The following is a 16,599-nucleotide window of genomic DNA, read 5'->3' as shown; positions in this document are numbered from 1 at the left end:
TTTTTGGTCCAGTCGTGGGGCCTGAACTCTGGGCCTGGGCTCTGTCCCTCAGCTCTTCAGCTCAAGGCTAGCGCTCTACCACTTGAGCCACAGCGCCACTTCTGGCTTTTTTCTTTTTGCTTATGTGGTGCTGAGGAATCGAACCCAGGGCCTCAGGCATGCAAGGCAAGCGCTCTACCACTGAGCCACCTTCCCAGCCCACATCTTATATTTTCTAACATCCTTCCAGTGACGATAAGATAGGTAATATACTACTTTTGTAAAAGACTGTCTAAAAGTAACTTTTCATGGGTCATAAAACTACTAAGTGGCAGACCTAGAACTTGAATGTAACCATTCTTAACTAAAAGTTATGCTGGCTATCCAGTCTTAGCTGTAGCATAGAGTAGAAAGAAACTTGTGAATATCTGATACCTGGTTACCCTTTCTGCTATTAACCAGCCTGGAACGTCCTGTTTAGTTTAGTCTAAAGACCTCAGCTTTAAGCTGGGTGCCAATGGCTCATGCCTGTAATTGTTTTTGTTTTTGTTTTTTTTGGGGGGGTGGTCCGTTCGTGGGGTCTGACCTCTGGGCCTGGGCGCTGTCCCTCAGCTCTTCAGCTCAAGGCTAACGCTCTACCACTTGAGCCACAGCGTCACTTCCATCTTTTTTTCCTTTTGCTTATGTGGTGCTAGGGAATCGAACCCAGGGCCTCATGCATGCAAGGCAAGCGCTCTACCACTGAGGCACCTTCCCAGCCCCTCATGCCTGTAATTGTTAATACTAGGTTCAAAGCCAACCAAGGCAGGAAAACCCTTCAGACTCCTATCCATTTAACCACCAAAAAGCCAGTGGAGCTACGACTCGAATGATAACCTTGAGCAAAAAAGTTAAGGGACAGCGCTCAGGCTCTGTGTTTGAGCTTTAGCATAAGTGCACACACAGCTGGGTACCCGTGGCTCAGGCCTGTATTCCTCACTACTTAGGAGGCAAGATCTGAGGATTGCAGTTCAAAACCAGGCCAGCAACTTTTATCTCTAGTAAACCACCAAAAAGCCAGAAGTGAGCTGGGTGTTGGTGGCCTATAACCATAGCTATTCAGGAGGCTGAGATCTGAGGATCATGGCTCAAAGCCAGCCCAGGCAGGAAAGTCTGAGATTTACCTCCAGTAAACCAGAAAACTGGTGGTGCTGTGGCTCAAGTACTAAGCACTAGCCTTGAGCTGAAGAGCTGAGGGACAGTGCCCAGGCTGAATTCAAGCCTCACAACTGACAAAAAAAAAAACAAAAAGGCCAGGGCAGGGAAGGTGACCCAGTGGTAGAGCGCTTGCCTTGCATGCATGAGGCCCTGGGTTCAATTCCTCAGCACCACATAAGCAAAAAGAAAACCAGAAGTGGCGCTGTGGCTCACATGGTAGAGCACTCCCCTTGAGCTGAAGAGCTAAGAGACAGGGCCCAGGCCCAGAGTTCAGGTTCCATGATCAGATCCCATCCCCCCCACCCCCCCCCAAAAAAAGGGCCAGAAGTGGAGTGGAGCACTAGCCCTAAGCAGAAAAGGCTCAGGGAGGGACTGGGAAGGTGTCTCAGTGGTAGAGTGTTTGTCTTGCATGCATGAGGCACTAGGTTCAATTCCACAGCACCACATAAACAGAAAAAGCCAAAAGTGGCAATGTGACTCAAATGGTAGAGCACTCCCCTTGAGCTGAAGAGCTTAGGGACAGCACCCAGGCCCAGAGTTCAGGCCTCATGCCAAAAAAAAAAGTGCTATACGTCTGAGAATGTGGCTTAGTGGTAGAGTGCTTGCCTATCATGCATGAAGGCCTGAGTTTGATTCCTCAGTACCACATAAACAGAAAAAGCCTGAAGTAGTGCTGTGGTTCAAGTAGTATGCTTCTAGCCATTAACAAAACAAGCTCAGGGACAGTGCCCAGGCCCTGAGTTCAAGCCCAGGACTGGCAAATAAATAATTGTTATAACCTGTGTCTTTGAGTGGGATGAAGGGCTTAACTTCCTCAATGCTACTAAAAATTCTCTGTTCAGCTAAGATTTGGCTTACCATGCCTCAGAGTTTATACTTTTAAAAAGCACTGGGGAACTTACATCTTAATCCTAGCTACTCTGGAGTCTTAAATCTGAGAGTTTTGGTTTAGTCAGCCTGGGTTGGCCAAAAGACTTAAACCTGGAACTAGAAGTGTGGCTCAAATGGTGGATCAGCAGCTAAGTAAGGAAGCATGAGGTCCAGTACTGGCAGGAAAAAAAAAAAGCATAGGAGTGCTGGAGCCTGCCAGCAACGAAAGGGAATCCTGATGAGAAAAAAAAAAAAGACCCAAGACAAAGGATGGGGTCGGGAGGTCTGCAGCTCAAGACTGCAGCACCGTTTATTTTTAACTTTTCCTGTTAGAAGTGAAGAAGTAGCATAAGGTAGTAGTCCAAAAAAACAATGAATGTTTAGGCTTAGTAAAAACAGTACAATAAAAACAAGGTCAACTAGTCAAATGTAAAACAGACTAGATACAGCAAAACAATCCTGGGCACCTGGTATTTATCAAGTAAGCCAGTTTCTTTATTTTTTTATTTTATTTTTTTACTTTTTTTTTCGGTCATGGGGCCTGAACTCTGGGCCTGGGCACTGTCCCTCAGCTCTTCAGCTCAAGGCGAGCGCTCTACCACTGGAGCCACAACGCCACTTCCAGCTTTTTTCCTTTTGCTTATGTGGTGCTAAGGAATCAAACCCAGGGCCTCAGGCATGCGAGGCAAGCGCTCTACCACTAAGCCACCTTCCAGCCCAAGCCAATTTCCTGTATGTGCCTTCAAGCAAGCACAAGGGTCAAGATGATCTTTACTGTGGAGCTTTACTGTTGGCTCCCAACATAGGAGGACAATGTTTAGATTGTTTGTGAAATGCCCATGATCTCAGCTCTAGGGAGGTTTTTTTTTTTTTTTCTTTTTTTTTTTTTTTTTTTTTTAATTTTTTTTATTGTAGAGATACTATACAGAGGGTTACAGCTACATGAGTGAGGTAATGAGTACACTTCCACTTCCTCTTGAACATTGTTACCCCCTCCATTGTTTTCCCCCTACCATCCCCTCCCTCCCTCCCTTCCCCAAGGTTCTTTTTTTTTTTTTTTTTTTTTGATCGTGATTAAGTGATTACTTAATTTCCGGAAATTCACAGTATTGTGGAATAATGATGCTCATTTAAAGTCACAAGTTCATTCTAACTTTCCTGGAGCAAATTGTCTATCACAGTCTGTAATATATAACGGTGCTCATATGTTATATACCATATTCTAGGGAGGTTTTAAAATTTGAGGCCAGCGTAGGCTCTATGGATTACAGTCTCAAAAGTAACAAAAAGGTCTGGTGCTAGTGACTCAACACCTTAACCCAAGCTATTCTGAAGGCTAAGATCTGAGGATTGCAGTTCAAAGCCAGCCTATTATCTCCAATAAACTTCAGAAAAAGCCGGAAGTGGTGTTTTGATCAAGTAGTAGAATGCTAGCCTTGAGCAAATAAAGCTCAGATGCCCAAATCCTGAGTTCAAGCCCCAGCACTTGGACATATACACATGGCAAAGCAAGAAAAAACTTAGCTGGGTGCTGGTAGCTCACACCTGTAACCCAAGCTACTCCAGAGACTTAGATTTGAAGATCTTGGCTTGAAGCCAACCAGGCAGAAAATTCCATGAGATTCATCTCAAATTAACCACCAAAAAGCAGAGTAGAGTGCCAGCCTTGAGTAAAAAAGCTAACGGACAGTGCCCCAAGTTCAAGCTCTAGTACTGGCACCAGCAAGTAATGGAGTAGCAGGAAAAAAAAACTGACTGTTTTCTTAATTCATACCAGTGGCTCACACCTATCATCCTAGCTATTTTTTAGCTATTCAGGTGGCTGAGATCTGATCATCCTGGTCTGATCTTGAAATAATTAGGTTAAAAAGGGGAGGAGGGGCCTGGGAAGCTGGCTCAGTGGTAAGAGTGCTTGCCTTGCATGCATGAGGCCTTGGGTTCAATTCCTCAGTACCACAAGCAGAAAAAGCCAGAAGTGGCACTGTGGCTCAAATGGTAGAGTTCTAGCTGAAGAGTTAAAGAGCTGAGGAACAGAGTTCAGGCCACATGACTAACCAAAAAAAAAAAAAAAAAGGCTGGAAATGGAAGGTGTGGCTTAAGCCTAGAGGGCTAGCTATAATTGGAAACAGTCAACCCAGTTCAAATCCCAACACCACTAAAAAAGAAATTAAGCAACAACACCAACAAAAAAAAGTGCAAGCCAGGTGCCTGTGGCTCACACCTGTAATCCTAGCTATTCAGGAAGCCGAGATCTGAGGGTCGCGTTTCAAATGTAGCCCAGGCAGGAAATTCCATGACTCATCTCCAATTAACCATCAGCAAATCGGAAGTGGCACTGTGGTTTAAGTGGTAGAGCTCTCACCTTGAGCTGAAGAGCTGAGGAACAACACCCAGACTGAGTTCAAGCCCCACCACTGACAAAAAAAAAAAGTGCATTCAGGGCTGGCTGGAAATGTGGCTTAGTGGTAGAGTGCTTGCCTACCTAGCATGCATGAAGCCCGGGGTTCAATTCCTCAGTACCACATAAACAAAAACCTGGAAATGGCGCTGTGGCTCAAGTGATAGAATGCTAGCCTTGAGCAAAAGAAGCTCAGGGACAGTACCCAGGCCCTGAGTTCAAGCACCAGGACTGGCCAAAAAAGTGCATTCAGCCAGGTGTGATTGCCTCTTTTAGCAAATATTAGTTTCTTAGGCACCTTCTTCACAACAAAATTATAGGCTCTTCCAGGATGAAAATCTTGCCTTCCTGACTATTATCCTGACAGTAAATATTGAATTGTCAAAAAGAGCCCTAGAGTCTGCCATCTTACCTGAAAACATTCGTTAATGTGGATCTAGTATTCCACAAAGTTGTATTATTCACTTTCTAAATTCACATTCGTGTTCTAAAATTCCACTAAGTTATATTATTCACATTGTGTTTGGATTTTTAAATCAAGACACCAGATAGGCAGTGTTGGGTTGCATCTGTAATCCTAGCTACTCAGGTGGCTGAGAACTGAGGCTCACACTTCAAAACCAGCCTGGGCAGAAAAGTCTGTGAGACTTTTATCTACAATTAACCACCCAGAAACCGTAAGTGGATCTGTGGCTCAAGTGTTAATGGGCTCGCCTAGAGGATAAAATAAATAAATAAATAAAAGGGGGGCTAGAAATGTGACTCGGTGGTAGAGTGATTGCCAACATGCATGAAGCCCTGGGTTTGATTTCTCAGTACCACATAAAAAGCCAGAAGTGGTCCAGTGACTCAAGTGGTAGAGTGCTAGACTTAGCAAAAAAGCTCAGGGACAGTGCCCAGACCCTGATTTCAAGCCCCACAACTGGCAAAAAAAAAAAAAAAAGATTCAGCTACAGTTCCCAGTCCCTGAGTTCAAGCTCTAGGACCAGCATACACTGGTACACTGGTGGCACTGTATGGGTAGGAGAGGAGGGAGAATATGCCTGTAGATCTAGTTTGGAATGCTTTGTTTGCCAATCCAATTGTGGATTGGCAACCTTTGGTTATCACTTTTGTCCAACTCATGCTGAAATCTGGGTGAGGGAGGCGGTCTCTTTAAGAACTGGTATGGTGGCCCCACCCTCTAAAGGGATCAGCTGAACTAGAGTCATGTGACTGGTATCTCTTCCGCCTGCAAAACTTGCCGCATGTGGGGCTGTACGGAGCCCTGCCTGGGTTGGGGGCATTTTGCCCCCAGCCCTGTGCTCTTTTTAAGTCTGCTTCTGTCTGCAGCCCCATTTGGCCTGCTAGGGGAGGAGACTCGCCAGGTGAGGGCTGTAGGAGCAATAGAGGTTTCGGGAGATGCTACCTTTCTAGAATGACTGGAATCTCGGACAACTGAGGGGTGGGTGTGGAGGGTGCTTGCAAAGAAATGTTCCACCAATTTAGGGGGAGTCTAGTGGGCAGCATGCGTGATAGAAAAGGATTGTAGAGAGAAGCAGGTATGATGGCTTATGTTCTAATGAAGTCTGGACCCTGGATGACCCAAGTTCAGCTTCATGCAAGGGTTGGGATTTTTATTTTTTTCCTTCTCAGTCCTATGCTCTTCACATCAGGATCAGAGGATAGTCTTACATCCTCCCTGCCCCCGGAAAAAAAAAATCCTTTTCTCCATCTTCCTTCTGCATACTCCAAGGTCCCTTTAGGTAGCACTCACATTTCTTATTCCTGGGCCCCGAAGATCTTACACCTTCCCTGGCATTGCCCAAACCCCTTTCCCAGCCCTCAAGCTTCTTTTCCTGTCCTTCTCCAATCCTGTCCCCTCTCTACTCTACTATTCCATGTTCCAGGTATCTCTGGAGGTTATCCCTGGCTGGCCAGACCTCCCCCAGAACCTGCTTCATATCCGGGCAGTGGGCACCAATTCCACCCTGCACTATGTGTGGAGCAGCCTGGGTCCTCCATCAGTGGTGTTGGTGGCCACCAACACTCCCCATAGTGTCCTGAAAGTCAACTGGACCTGCCTGCTATCCCCTAATCCTGATGGGGGTCTGATGGTACTTCCAAAGGACAGCATTCAGTTTTCTTCTGCCCTTATCTTCACCAGGGTGAGGAAGTTGGGAGACTCGATCAAGAAGAATGGGTGGGGGGCTGGGAAGGTGGCTCAGTGGTAGAGTGATTGCCTTGCATGCATGAGGCCCTGGGTTTGATTCCTCAGCACCACATAAGCGGTAAAAGCTGGAAGTGGTGCTGTGGCTCCAGTGGTAGAGCGCTAGCCTTGAGCTGAAGAGCTGAGGGACAGCGCCCAGGCCAGAGTTCAGGCCCCACAACCAACAACAACAAAAAAGAAGAATGGGTGTGTAGTGGGAGGGGCTGTGTGTGTGTGTGTGTGTGTGTGTGTGTGTGTGTGTGTGTGTGTGTGTGTGTGTGTGTAAAAGAAAGTATTGAGAAAGACAAATCGCCTAATGGGGTGGATGCATGGGAGGAGTGATTCAGGAAAGACTTAAGGCAAACCCAGTTTTACCCAACCCATCACCAGCTGCTTGAGTTTGACAGCACCAACATGTCTGAGGCAGCAGCACAGCTCCCAGGAAAACCATATCCTCCATATTCCCTGGCTGAGTTCTCCTGGAACAACATCACTGATTCACTGGATCCTGCCACCCTGAGTGCCACATTTCGAGGCTTCCCTACGCATGACCCAACCAGGGCTTTTGCCAATGGCAGCTTGACTTTCAAGGTAGGAGTGAGGGAACTCAAAAGGCTGGTTTATGAAGGTGGGAGTTAATTATGAGAGTAGCCTTCAAGCGTAGGTATTCAGTTTTCTTCTTCACCTTTTCTTCTTAGGTTCAGGCATTTTCCAGATCTGGTCGACCTGCCCAACCCCCACGCCTTCTGCACACAGCAGAAACCTGCCAGCTAGAAGTGGCCCTGGTTGGGGCTTTTCCCCGAGGAAACCACTCACTGTTTGGGCTAGAGGTAGCCACTTTGGGGCAGGGCCCTGACTGCCCCTCAATGCAGGAGCAGCATTCCATTGATGACGAATATACACCTTCTGTCTTCCAGGTCAGAGTTCTAAGGGAGTAGATAGATGGGAATGTAGGTGGGAGCCTATTGGGACCTCAGAAAATTATTCAGCTATTTATCATTTCAGCAACAGATCTCTCTCCTTCAAGTTGAGGCACTGTGTAACAAATCCATCCATTCCCATCCCAACTCCTACCTCCTCTGCACTTAAGAGAAAAAGATAAAAGGCAGTGCGATATAACTCATGCTTTGCTGGTTGGGATCTCCACTGGGCCCTGATGTGAAGGAGTTGAGTGCCTACGAGCTTCTAGACACACAAGAGATTGAGCCCTGGTATAAATAGTTATAGAACCATGCTCTTAGCATACATACTGCCTGTACTGCTAGTCACAGATGAGTCAGGAAGAGATGGGGGAATAGAAAGGTTGGGCACAGGTTGATACCCCTCACCTTACCTCATTTGCCTTTCTCCTCAGTTGGACCAGTTGCTGTGGGGCTCCCTCCCATCTGGCTTCATGCAGTGGAGACCAGTGGCTTTCTCCCAGAAGCAGGGAAACCGAGAATCAGCTCTATCCTGCCATGCTTCCCCTCTTCACCCCACCTCAGAATACTCTCTCCCAAAGTCACCCATTGTCCAAGCCTTCTTTGGTGGATCTCAGAACAGCTTTTGTGCTTTCAATCTGACATTTGGGACTTCTAGAGGCCCTGGTTACTGGGACCAATACTACCTCAGCTGGTAAGAGCCAGGACTTATAGAGGCCAAAATGGAAGGGGGCTGAGCCTCCCAGTCTTCCCTCCTAAACCTGTTTACATCTCTCTCAACCTTCTTGCTCTAGGTCGATGCTTCTGGGTATAGGATCCCCTCCACTGGATGCCTTGTCTCCGCTAGTCCTGGGAATCATGGCAGTGGCCCTGGGTGCACCAGGGCTCATGTTGCTGGGAGGAGGCCTGATTCTACTGCTACGCCATAAGCAGTACTCAGAGTACCAAGCTATAAACTGAGATCTACTATGTTAGAGGGAAGGCATTATTGGACTTGCCTTGCTGTGCCTCAATCTGCTGGAGGTTGGAAGTTCAGTATTCCAACTGGCCCTTCCCCTCTCCCATCATGCTTTTCTACAGAACCTCAAAAACCAGCCTCAACTTCCTGGGTGCTCCCAGGTGGGACTTCCTTCATACCTAGGATGAGGAGGCAAGGCCACACTTATTACTAAAGGCAAGATTTTGTTGGTGCTGACTCCTTGTGTCATTTTCCCCATCCCCTATATCTCTTGGATGAGCCTTGAAGGTTTCAATGAGTGATTGGGTGGTTTCCCTAGAAGGCATTAAATAGACATTTTTATTCCTATAAGATTTCAGTGTCCTTAAAATGTGAATGGTTGGGTTGGGGCTGGTTCTAGGGAATGGGAAGCCTGACATAGGGTTGGAAGGCAAATTTGTTTGAGGTCCATGTCCTTACCAGGCTAGTTCTCTCTCCCCATTGAACCAAGGCTCCTTCTAGCCACCCTCTGCCATGTGAAACTAGGAGGTAATTGGTATAGTCTGAATCATACAGACACAAACATGAGACTGGAGTATGGGTAAACAAGAAGAAAGAACCAACAAAGACTATGGTAGTAATTTATTGTTTGACATGCACGCACACATATTCACACTCATACTGGGCTAACATTAGCCACTACACCTTTCCAACCGTCCCCAGACAAATACTGCACAAAACCTTCTTGGGAGACAGGTCTCCCTATCTACTCTTCTCCCATGGGAAGTATGAGTTCTGAGAATTTTGGAGATAAGATGTCAGAGACCTACATAAGTTGGAAGGGAGGAAGCATCATCCTTGGTTGGGGTAGCAGCATTAATAGTCTTGACTGATGCTAAAGGTCCTTAAGGCCTGTGGTAGAGTCTTGAACCTAGCTAGGAAGGTTCAAGCATGAAAATCCATAAGTGATCCAATGCCATTCTTTGTCCTTTGGCATGGGCAAGTTTTCCAATTACCTTGAGTTCTGATTTGAGACCTTCTAGGTTTAGCTGTGGTTCTGTCCCCTACTCACTGAAAGCTGTGGAGCAGGGCAGAGTCCAGCATTGGTGGGTCCTAGTAGCAGTTGTGGAGGCTGCTCAGAGAGGAACTATTCCTTTCCTACTAGTCTTGGTCCTTGTCCTCAACATCCTTAAGGGGCATGGCTGTCCACCTCTTTCCCTGAAAAAAAAAAAAATCCCCTCTAGGACTATCCCAGGCTTCCATAGTAAAGGGCAGGGGTTGGGAAGGTGGCTCAGTGGTAGAGTGTTTGCCTAGCACGCATGAGGCCCTGGGTTCGATTCGTCAGCACCACATAAGCAGAAAAAGCAAGAAGTGGTGCTGTGGCTCAAGTGGTAGAGCACTAGCCTTGAGCTGAAGAGCTGAGGGACAGCGCCCAGGCCTACAGTTCATGTCCCACAACTGACTCAAAAAAAAACAAAAAAAAAGTAAAGGGCAGCTATGGATAAATGAAGAGCAAAGGTCAGTCCAGGCAGAACTCCTATGAGGAACAGAGTTCCCCCTACTGAAGTTCTAGGGATGGGGCAAAGCCCAGGTCTGCTGCTGGTTCAGAGGAGTGTGGTGGCCCACCTTGCTGGCATCCCATGGATCAGCCCCAGGAACGGGGCCTGTAGTCAGAGGCAGATCGGGCATGGTCAGGGTAGTCCAGGCGACTCTCAGAAGCAGTGAGCATGCGCTCAGGTTCCACCACGAACATGTAGTAGAAGTTCCACACCAGCATGGCCAGCAGGGGCAGGAATGTCAAACCATAGCCAAAGCCTCGGAAGGAGCGTCCCACAGCAAAGGTTAACCAGTATATCAGCCTGCAGAGGGCATGGCAAAAGTTAAGCTACTTTCCAGGGACCAGCTAGTTGGCAAAAACTGAAAGTTATAGAGAGTGAAGAAGGCAATTGGGAGTTAGTGTGTGTGATTGGTACTTTTAAAAACAACAAAAGTGGGCTGGGAATGTGGCTTAATGGTAGAGAGCTTGCCTAGTATGCATGAGGCCGTGAGTTCGATTCCTCAGTACCACATAAATAGAGAAAGCAGGAAATGGCACTATGGCTCAAGTGGTAGAGTGCTAGCTTTGAGCACAGAGAGGCTCAGTGACAGTGCCCAGACCTAGAGTTCAAGCCCAAGGCCTGGCAAAAGAAGAAAAGAAAAAAAAAATGGTTGCTAGTGGCTCATGCCTGTAATCCTAGCTACCCAGGAGTCTGAGATCCGAAGATTATGGTTCAAAGCAAGCCCAAACAAGAAAGACTGTGAGACTTGTATTTCCAATTAACCAACAAAAAGCCAGAAGGGGAGCTGTGATTCCAGTACTAGAGTTCCACTTTTGATTGGAAAAAGCTAAGGGATAGCACTCAGGCCCTAAGTTCAAGCTCTAGTACCAACACATTTTTTTTTGGGGGGGTGGTCAGTTATGGGGCTTGAGCTCAGGGCCTGGGCCCTGTCCCCAAGCTCTTTTGCTTATGGCTAGCACTCTACCACTTCGAGCCACAGCTCCACTTCCACTTTTCTGGTGGCTAGTTGGAGATAAGAGTCTCAGAACTTTCCTGCTTGGGCCAGCTTTGAACTGAAATCCTCAGATCTCAGCCTCCTGAAAGCTAGGATTACAGGTGTAAGCCACCAGTGCCCGGCACCAATTTTTTTTTTCCTGGTTCTGGGGCTTGAATTCAGGGCTTGGGTGCTGTCCCTGAGCTGCTCTGTGCTCAAGGCTAGTGCGCTGCCACTTGAGCCACAGCACCACTTGTAGCTTTTTCTGTTCATGTACTGAGGAATCAAATCAGGGCTTTATGCATGCTAGGCAAGCACTCTACTACTAAGCCACATTCCCAGTCCCCAAAAAGGGTTTTTTGTTTTGTTTTGTTTTTGGTCATGGGGCTTGAACTCTGGGCTTGGGTGCTGTCCCTCAGCTCTTCAGCTCAAGGCAAGCACTCTACCGCTTGAGCCACAGCACCACTTTCGGTTTTCTGGTGGTTTATTGGAAATAAATCTCATGGATTTTCCTGCCCAGGCTGGCTTTGAACCACAATCCTCAGATCTCAGCCTCCTGAGTAGCTAGGATTATAGGCGTGAGCCACTAGCACCCAGCTCAAAAAGTTTTTTTGAAAGGCACTGGTGGCTCACACTTGTAATACTGGCTACTCAGGAGACTGAAATCAGGATTGAGATTTGAAGACAGCCTGGAGTCAGACAGATCTAAGAGACTTCCAATTAACTAAAGTTGGAAGTGGAGCTATGACACAAAGGGTACAACTCTAGCCTTGACTAGAGAAAGCCAAATGAGAGTGTAAGGCCCTGAGTTCAAGCCACAGTACCAGTATGCACATACACACACACACACACACACAGACACACACACACACACAGACACACACAGAGATAATGCTTCTACTGCTGGAGGAAGCAGCATATGTTGACTTCACATGTAGGGAGCACTTAACCAAGTACCAGATTGTTTAAGCACCTTTATGTGAATCAACTCTTTTATTCACAACAATTCCATTTATAGATGATGAAACCAAGATACCATATGAATAGAAAACTTGCCCATGGTAAAGAAGAAAGGACCCTAGTTAGGAGACGGAGTGGGTCTGGATTCTAGTCCTGCCATTGCTGCTGACAGATCTGAGCAACTCATGTCCCTCAGGCTGTTGTAATTCCCTTTGTAAACTGGGACATGGAATAGACAAATGCAAAGTTTCACTTTAACTCCCTGATGATTCTTATTGCTTAAGCCAACTTCTTTTTTTTGCCAGTCCTTGGGCTTGAATTCAAGGTCTGGGCACTGTCCCTGAGTCTCTTTTGCTCAAGGCTAGCACTCTAGCCACATTGCCACTTCCGGCTTTTTCTGTTTATCTGGTTCCGAGGACTCAAACCCAGGGCTTCATGCATGCTAAGCAAACATTCTACCACTAAGCTACAATCACAGCCCTTAAGCCAACTTCTATCTCAGCTCGGTATTCCTGAGTCAGATGAAGGTGATTCAGTTATAGGAACAGAGTCATAATTATCTTGAGAAAATCTACTGAGAATATGTATGTCTGCATGATGGTCAAGAGGGAGAGCTGACCACTAGACTACAATCAGAAGTGACAAGAAGACTAATTTTAACTCACTAGGAAGAATATTTTAGCATTTAAGGCTATATACAATCCTGCATTGAAGACAACAGAGTAAAAATATAAAAAGAGACCTATACTTGGGTTCAGAAATTAAAAGTCATCTTCTGGGGCTGGGAATGTGGTAGAGTGCTTGCCTAGCATGCATGAAGCCCTGGGTTCAATTCCTCAGTAACACATAAAAACCGGAAGTGGTAGAATGCTAGCCTTGAGCACAGAGAAGCTCAGGGACAAAGCCCAAGCCCTGAGTTCAAGCCCCAGGACCAGCAAAAAAAAAAAAAAAAAAAAAAAAAAGGCATCTTCCCTTTGGTGAGCAGAAATTCATATGAAAAATACCTTAGAGCTTAGTGATAAAGCTCATGAGCCCTCAGATTCAATCCCCAGCACCAAAGTAACTAAATGGCTTTTGAAAGCTTTCTAGATCTATGTTGGCATATATGTCTCTGAAATAACTTGCCATAGTAAAATAGGAGCTTGATTACTTGCTATCCGGTAAAGTCAGGTGCAAGAGTGACACTCAGATGGCTGGGTCCTCTAGCACTATCACCTCCATCACTTCTCCCGTTGCTCCCCCTCCCTTCAGCCCCTACTCACCGGGAGATGGCAAAAAGACCAGTGAGCAGAGGGAGCAGCTTGAGGGTATCCTGGGGCAGGTAGGTAGAAAGCACAGCCAGGTTGAAGAAGTAGAGGATGAAGAGCTGGACTGACTGGGCCACATACTGCCGGTGGATCTCTACTTCCCTCCTTGGCTCTCCAAAGGGCCGCAGAGCAGAAAAGCAGAACAGGCTCAGCCCATAGACCAGGAGCCCTGGGGTGGGATTGGGAAGCACATAGGGTCAGAACAGGCAGGAGGAGGGAGCCATAGTAGGAAGAGTTCACAGTGAAGGGAGAAGGGGCATGGGCTCTACACAATGTGTAGAAGAGAAAGGCATACAGAGTGACAAGTATGGGAGGCCCTAAGGGGTTCAGACTAAGGAAACAGAACTTTCCTTGTCCTGCCAGGCAGGCCATATCCATATCCCCAATCCCCCCTTTTTTTCACAGGGCCCAGACTCACCTAGCACAATGGGGAAAGTGGCAAAGACTCCACAGCGCAGTGTGTAGACCAGGCGGGAACTCATGGTGGGCAGCCGTGGAGCGTCGAAGGGCAGGAAGGCATATGCTCCATACAATAGGCAGGGGAAGAGGATGAGGGCAGCCACCACTGAAGCCACAGCTCTCAGACTCTCACGGCCTCCACAGCTTCCACAGCCTCCACAGGACCTGCCAGGTGGCCTCACAACTGCCTCAGACCACTTGCGCTCTAGGGGCTCAGGGTGGGTAGCTCTGGTGGACAGGAAGTTCTGATGATCACCCTGGCCCACCTCACAGCGCAAAATGAGATCTTCCTGCGGATGCTGCTCAATGCACTGTAGGTCAATAGGCACAAAGGCCCGGGCCACCTTCTCAGGCAGAAGGTTGGCATCATCTTTGGATAACTCTTCTGACTTACTAGGTGGTTCTGATTCAAGGGGCTCTGGCTCAATGTGCTGCCGCCAGCCTGGTGGATCTGGGAACAGGGCACTGGGAGGGGGGTCAGTCCCCCAAGGCAAAGTAGCAGCTTCACTTACTGTACTGTCTAGACCATCCTCAGTCCCCTCTCTGGCCATGGGCAATCCAACTGAAGAACCCACTGTGAGGGATTCAATTCCAAGAGACTCATCCTTATCTTCCCCCTCTGGCTTCTGGCTATTAGAAACCAAAGCCTGAGGTGAATTCTTCTCCGGGGCCTCAGACCCCTTCACTTCCAGTAGGGCCAGAGTTTCAGGTTCTGTCATCCTGGGGCCTCAGTTCTGGTGTCTACCATAAGGTCACGTCATCCTGGAGGGAGCAGAGGAAAGGTCTGTCAGAAGCCCATCTTTTGGCTTTTACTTACAACAGTCCTTCAGAACTGGAACTCTTTAGGGCCGCTGACCTCATGAGCTTCGTGCCCTTCTGACACCTTGGAGAGAACAAAGTGAAGAGGAAGACAGTGTTGAAAGAGAAGGAGGAGCGAGACAGTGAGCAGCTGAAATGGAGGCACCTTTCAACATCAAATGCCATCTCGCAGGACAACTGTGAGTCAGGGGGGCACAGATCCTGGCAGCTGTATCCTCAGCCCAACCCATGCCTTCCACTCCCTCCACCAAAAGCCCTGGATTTATGGTCCAGCTTAGTGCAGGAATGGAATGAAGAGGAAGTATCTCCAGTTTTGTCTAGAACTCCCTTTTCACCGGAGATTTTCCTGTAGAGGGAGAAGTTACCCATCTACTGTCCCTTCTCCCCTTCTCTCTGTATCTCCCTGCTTGGTTCCTAGCAAATGATAGCAATGACTTGCCAATAAATCTGTTCCAAGGAGTTGGCTGTTGCAGGACACTGAGTTCTTTCCTCTCTAATCTAATCTATCTGCTTGGTCAGCTTTGAAATTCTCACTAACTACCTCATCCATCTCCCAGAACATGAGTCTGTCCATTCTGAGTTAGGTCTAATATGGCTGTTTCCCAAGCCTTCTCTCCCTGTCACCTTTTATTTCACTGCTTCCCCTCTCTTACCTCAAGGTATCTCCTACCCAAGCCATTTGGACTCATGAAAGCCTCTTACTTTTCACCTGGAAAGAAGAGAGATGGTAGGTCCCAACAGCCAGAAGAGAACTGCCCAGCTCCCTGCTGGCTCTACAAGTATTCCTGTCTCTTTGGCCTTACTCAAGTCTCCAAACCTGTTTGACCAGAACAGGTGGCGCCCAGATTAAAGGGGCAGGCCCTGCCTTGCTGATCTGCCAAAAGAAAAAGCTTCTGAGGAGGAAGTTATCCTCTCTAAATTAAGTTGCAGTGGGGCATAGAGATAAGTTTGTATTTTAGGTACCTGGATATTTAAGAGTTCCAAACTCAAGGAAGTAGAGGGAGAAAAATGGGTTTATGTGTATACCAAAGGGCATTTGGAATTGTTTGGGATACCTAGAAAAACAGTAAGCGTTTATTGAACATTTATTATTAAGCTACCCACTATTTTGGGCAAGACAAAAGAAAATAAAATGACAATCAAGGTCTCTACTCTTTTGAGCTTTTGTTCTATTGAGGTAACAGATAATAAATAATACAATTACAGCAATACAATAATTTCTGTAGGAAAATCCTCTTTAATAAAAGTGACATTTGAACCAACACCTAATAGAATTAGTGTTCCAGTTGGAGGAACTGCAAGTGAAAAGTCAGTGGGTAGGTACTTTTTTTTTTTTTTTTGCCATTTCAGGAACAGAAAGATTATACTATGTACACAGGTCCTCAAACACCTTGCCTTTTGTTGTTGTTTTATTTTAAATTAGCTTGCATTAGTTATACAGAGGTGGGGTGAGGAGAATTCCATTGTTACTGTTAAATTTCCACATGTTTACAATGCATTTCAATTAATCTAACCCCTCTACCACTTTCCCTTCCCAAAACAACTTCAAAACGTTTCTTTATAGCTTAGCTTTAAGGTTAAGAAAGCAACTGAAACCTAGTTTCTGTGGCTCTAGCCAGTAATTCTAGCTACTCAGGAGAATGGAGCAGCCTTGGCAGACAAATCAGAGACTCTTACTTCCAATTAACCAGCAAAAAAAAAACAACAAAAAAACAAAATTGAAGGTACTGCTCATGCCAACCCTGAGTGGAAAAACCTAAATATGAGAATGAGGTCCTGAGTGAGAAACACTTCCACTGAGTTACATCCCTCACTTTCCCCCTGATTTTTTTTTTTTTTTTTGGTAGGGCTGTACTGTGGTTTATTCTTTGGGCTTCAGAGCCTCAAGCTTGGTAGGCAGGCAGTTCATAACTCATATCTCCCAGAAGTAATCTTTCTGAGCTACAATCCTACCTCCCAGAAGTAATCTTTCTAATGAAGGGTTAAAGGGGCAGAAATATAAGGGAGTGGCTTCTAGTCTAGAGACTTTACCC

The 16,599-nt window shown here is 46.7% G+C and overlaps 2 protein-coding genes across 6 annotated transcripts; one reads left to right on the top strand and one right to left on the bottom strand.

Annotated features, from left to right (window-relative positions):
- The first annotated feature begins 5,672 nt into the window (after window positions 1-5,672).
- Window positions 5,673-8,861, top strand: Glmp (glycosylated lysosomal membrane protein). Its single transcript, XM_069990169.1, has 6 exons — window positions 5,673-5,811; window positions 6,334-6,591; window positions 7,023-7,223; window positions 7,331-7,549; window positions 7,987-8,246; window positions 8,347-8,861. The coding sequence occupies exons 1-6, from the start codon at window positions 5,692-5,694 to the stop codon at window positions 8,510-8,512; spliced, it is 1,224 nt and encodes a 407-aa protein (XP_069846270.1). The 5' UTR covers window positions 5,673-5,691; the 3' UTR covers window positions 8,513-8,861.
- Window positions 8,862-9,116: 255 nt separating this feature from the next.
- On the bottom strand, window positions 9,117-15,363 carry Tmem79 (transmembrane protein 79). Of its 5 annotated transcripts, XM_069990175.1 has the most exons (5): window positions 15,269-15,358; window positions 13,707-14,509; window positions 13,244-13,457; window positions 10,116-10,348; window positions 9,117-9,707 (listed from the first exon to the last, which is right to left on the bottom strand). In XM_069990175.1, the coding sequence occupies exons 2-4, from the start codon at window positions 14,464-14,466 to the stop codon at window positions 10,135-10,137; spliced, it is 1,188 nt and encodes a 395-aa protein (XP_069846276.1). In that variant the 5' UTR covers window positions 14,467-14,509; window positions 15,269-15,358; the 3' UTR covers window positions 9,117-9,707; window positions 10,116-10,134. The 5 variants fall into 5 exon arrangements, with proteins under 5 accessions (XP_069846276.1, XP_069846273.1, XP_069846271.1 ...); XM_069990172.1 differs by having other exon boundaries at window positions 9,117-10,348; window positions 15,276-15,363; XM_069990170.1 differs by having other exon boundaries at window positions 9,117-10,348.
- Between the last annotated feature and the right edge of the window lie 1,236 nt (window positions 15,364-16,599).

This window comes from Dipodomys merriami, unplaced genomic scaffold (genome assembly GCF_024711535.1).
Source record: "Dipodomys merriami isolate MVZ:Mamm:240054 unplaced genomic scaffold, mDipMer1.0.p SCAF_392, whole genome shotgun sequence".
Classification (NCBI taxonomy): domain Eukaryota; kingdom Metazoa; phylum Chordata; class Mammalia; order Rodentia; family Heteromyidae; genus Dipodomys; species Dipodomys merriami.
Note: the sequence above shows the minus strand (reverse complement) of the source record. Positions and strands in the feature narration are given on the sequence as shown.

What these genes read in the sequence shown, in the direction of transcription:
- Tmem79 (XM_069990172.1), bottom strand. Translation starts at nt 14,466, where the DNA reads ATGACAGAACCTGAAACTCTGGCCCTACTGGAAGTGAAGGGGTCTGAG. An exon ending in CACTTTCCCCATTGTGCTAG is followed by an intron (nt 13,458 to 13,706) that starts GTGAGTCTGGGC and finishes ATCCCACCCCAG; the next exon opens with GGCTCCTGGTCTATGGGCTG. An exon ending in GGTCTTTTTGCCATCTCCCG is followed by an intron (nt 10,349 to 13,243) that starts GTGAGTAGGGGC and finishes TGCCCTCTGCAG; the next exon opens with GCTGATATACTGGTTAACCT.
- Glmp (XM_069990169.1), top strand. Translation starts at nt 5,692, where the DNA reads ATGTGGGGCTGTACGGAGCCCTGCCTGGGTTGGGGGCATTTTGCCCCC. An exon ending in TAGGGGAGGAGACTCGCCAG is followed by an intron (nt 5,812 to 6,333) that starts GTGAGGGCTGTA and finishes TCCATGTTCCAG; the next exon opens with GTATCTCTGGAGGTTATCCC. An exon ending in GACCAATACTACCTCAGCTG is followed by an intron (nt 8,247 to 8,346) that starts GTAAGAGCCAGG and finishes TTCTTGCTCTAG; the next exon opens with GTCGATGCTTCTGGGTATAG.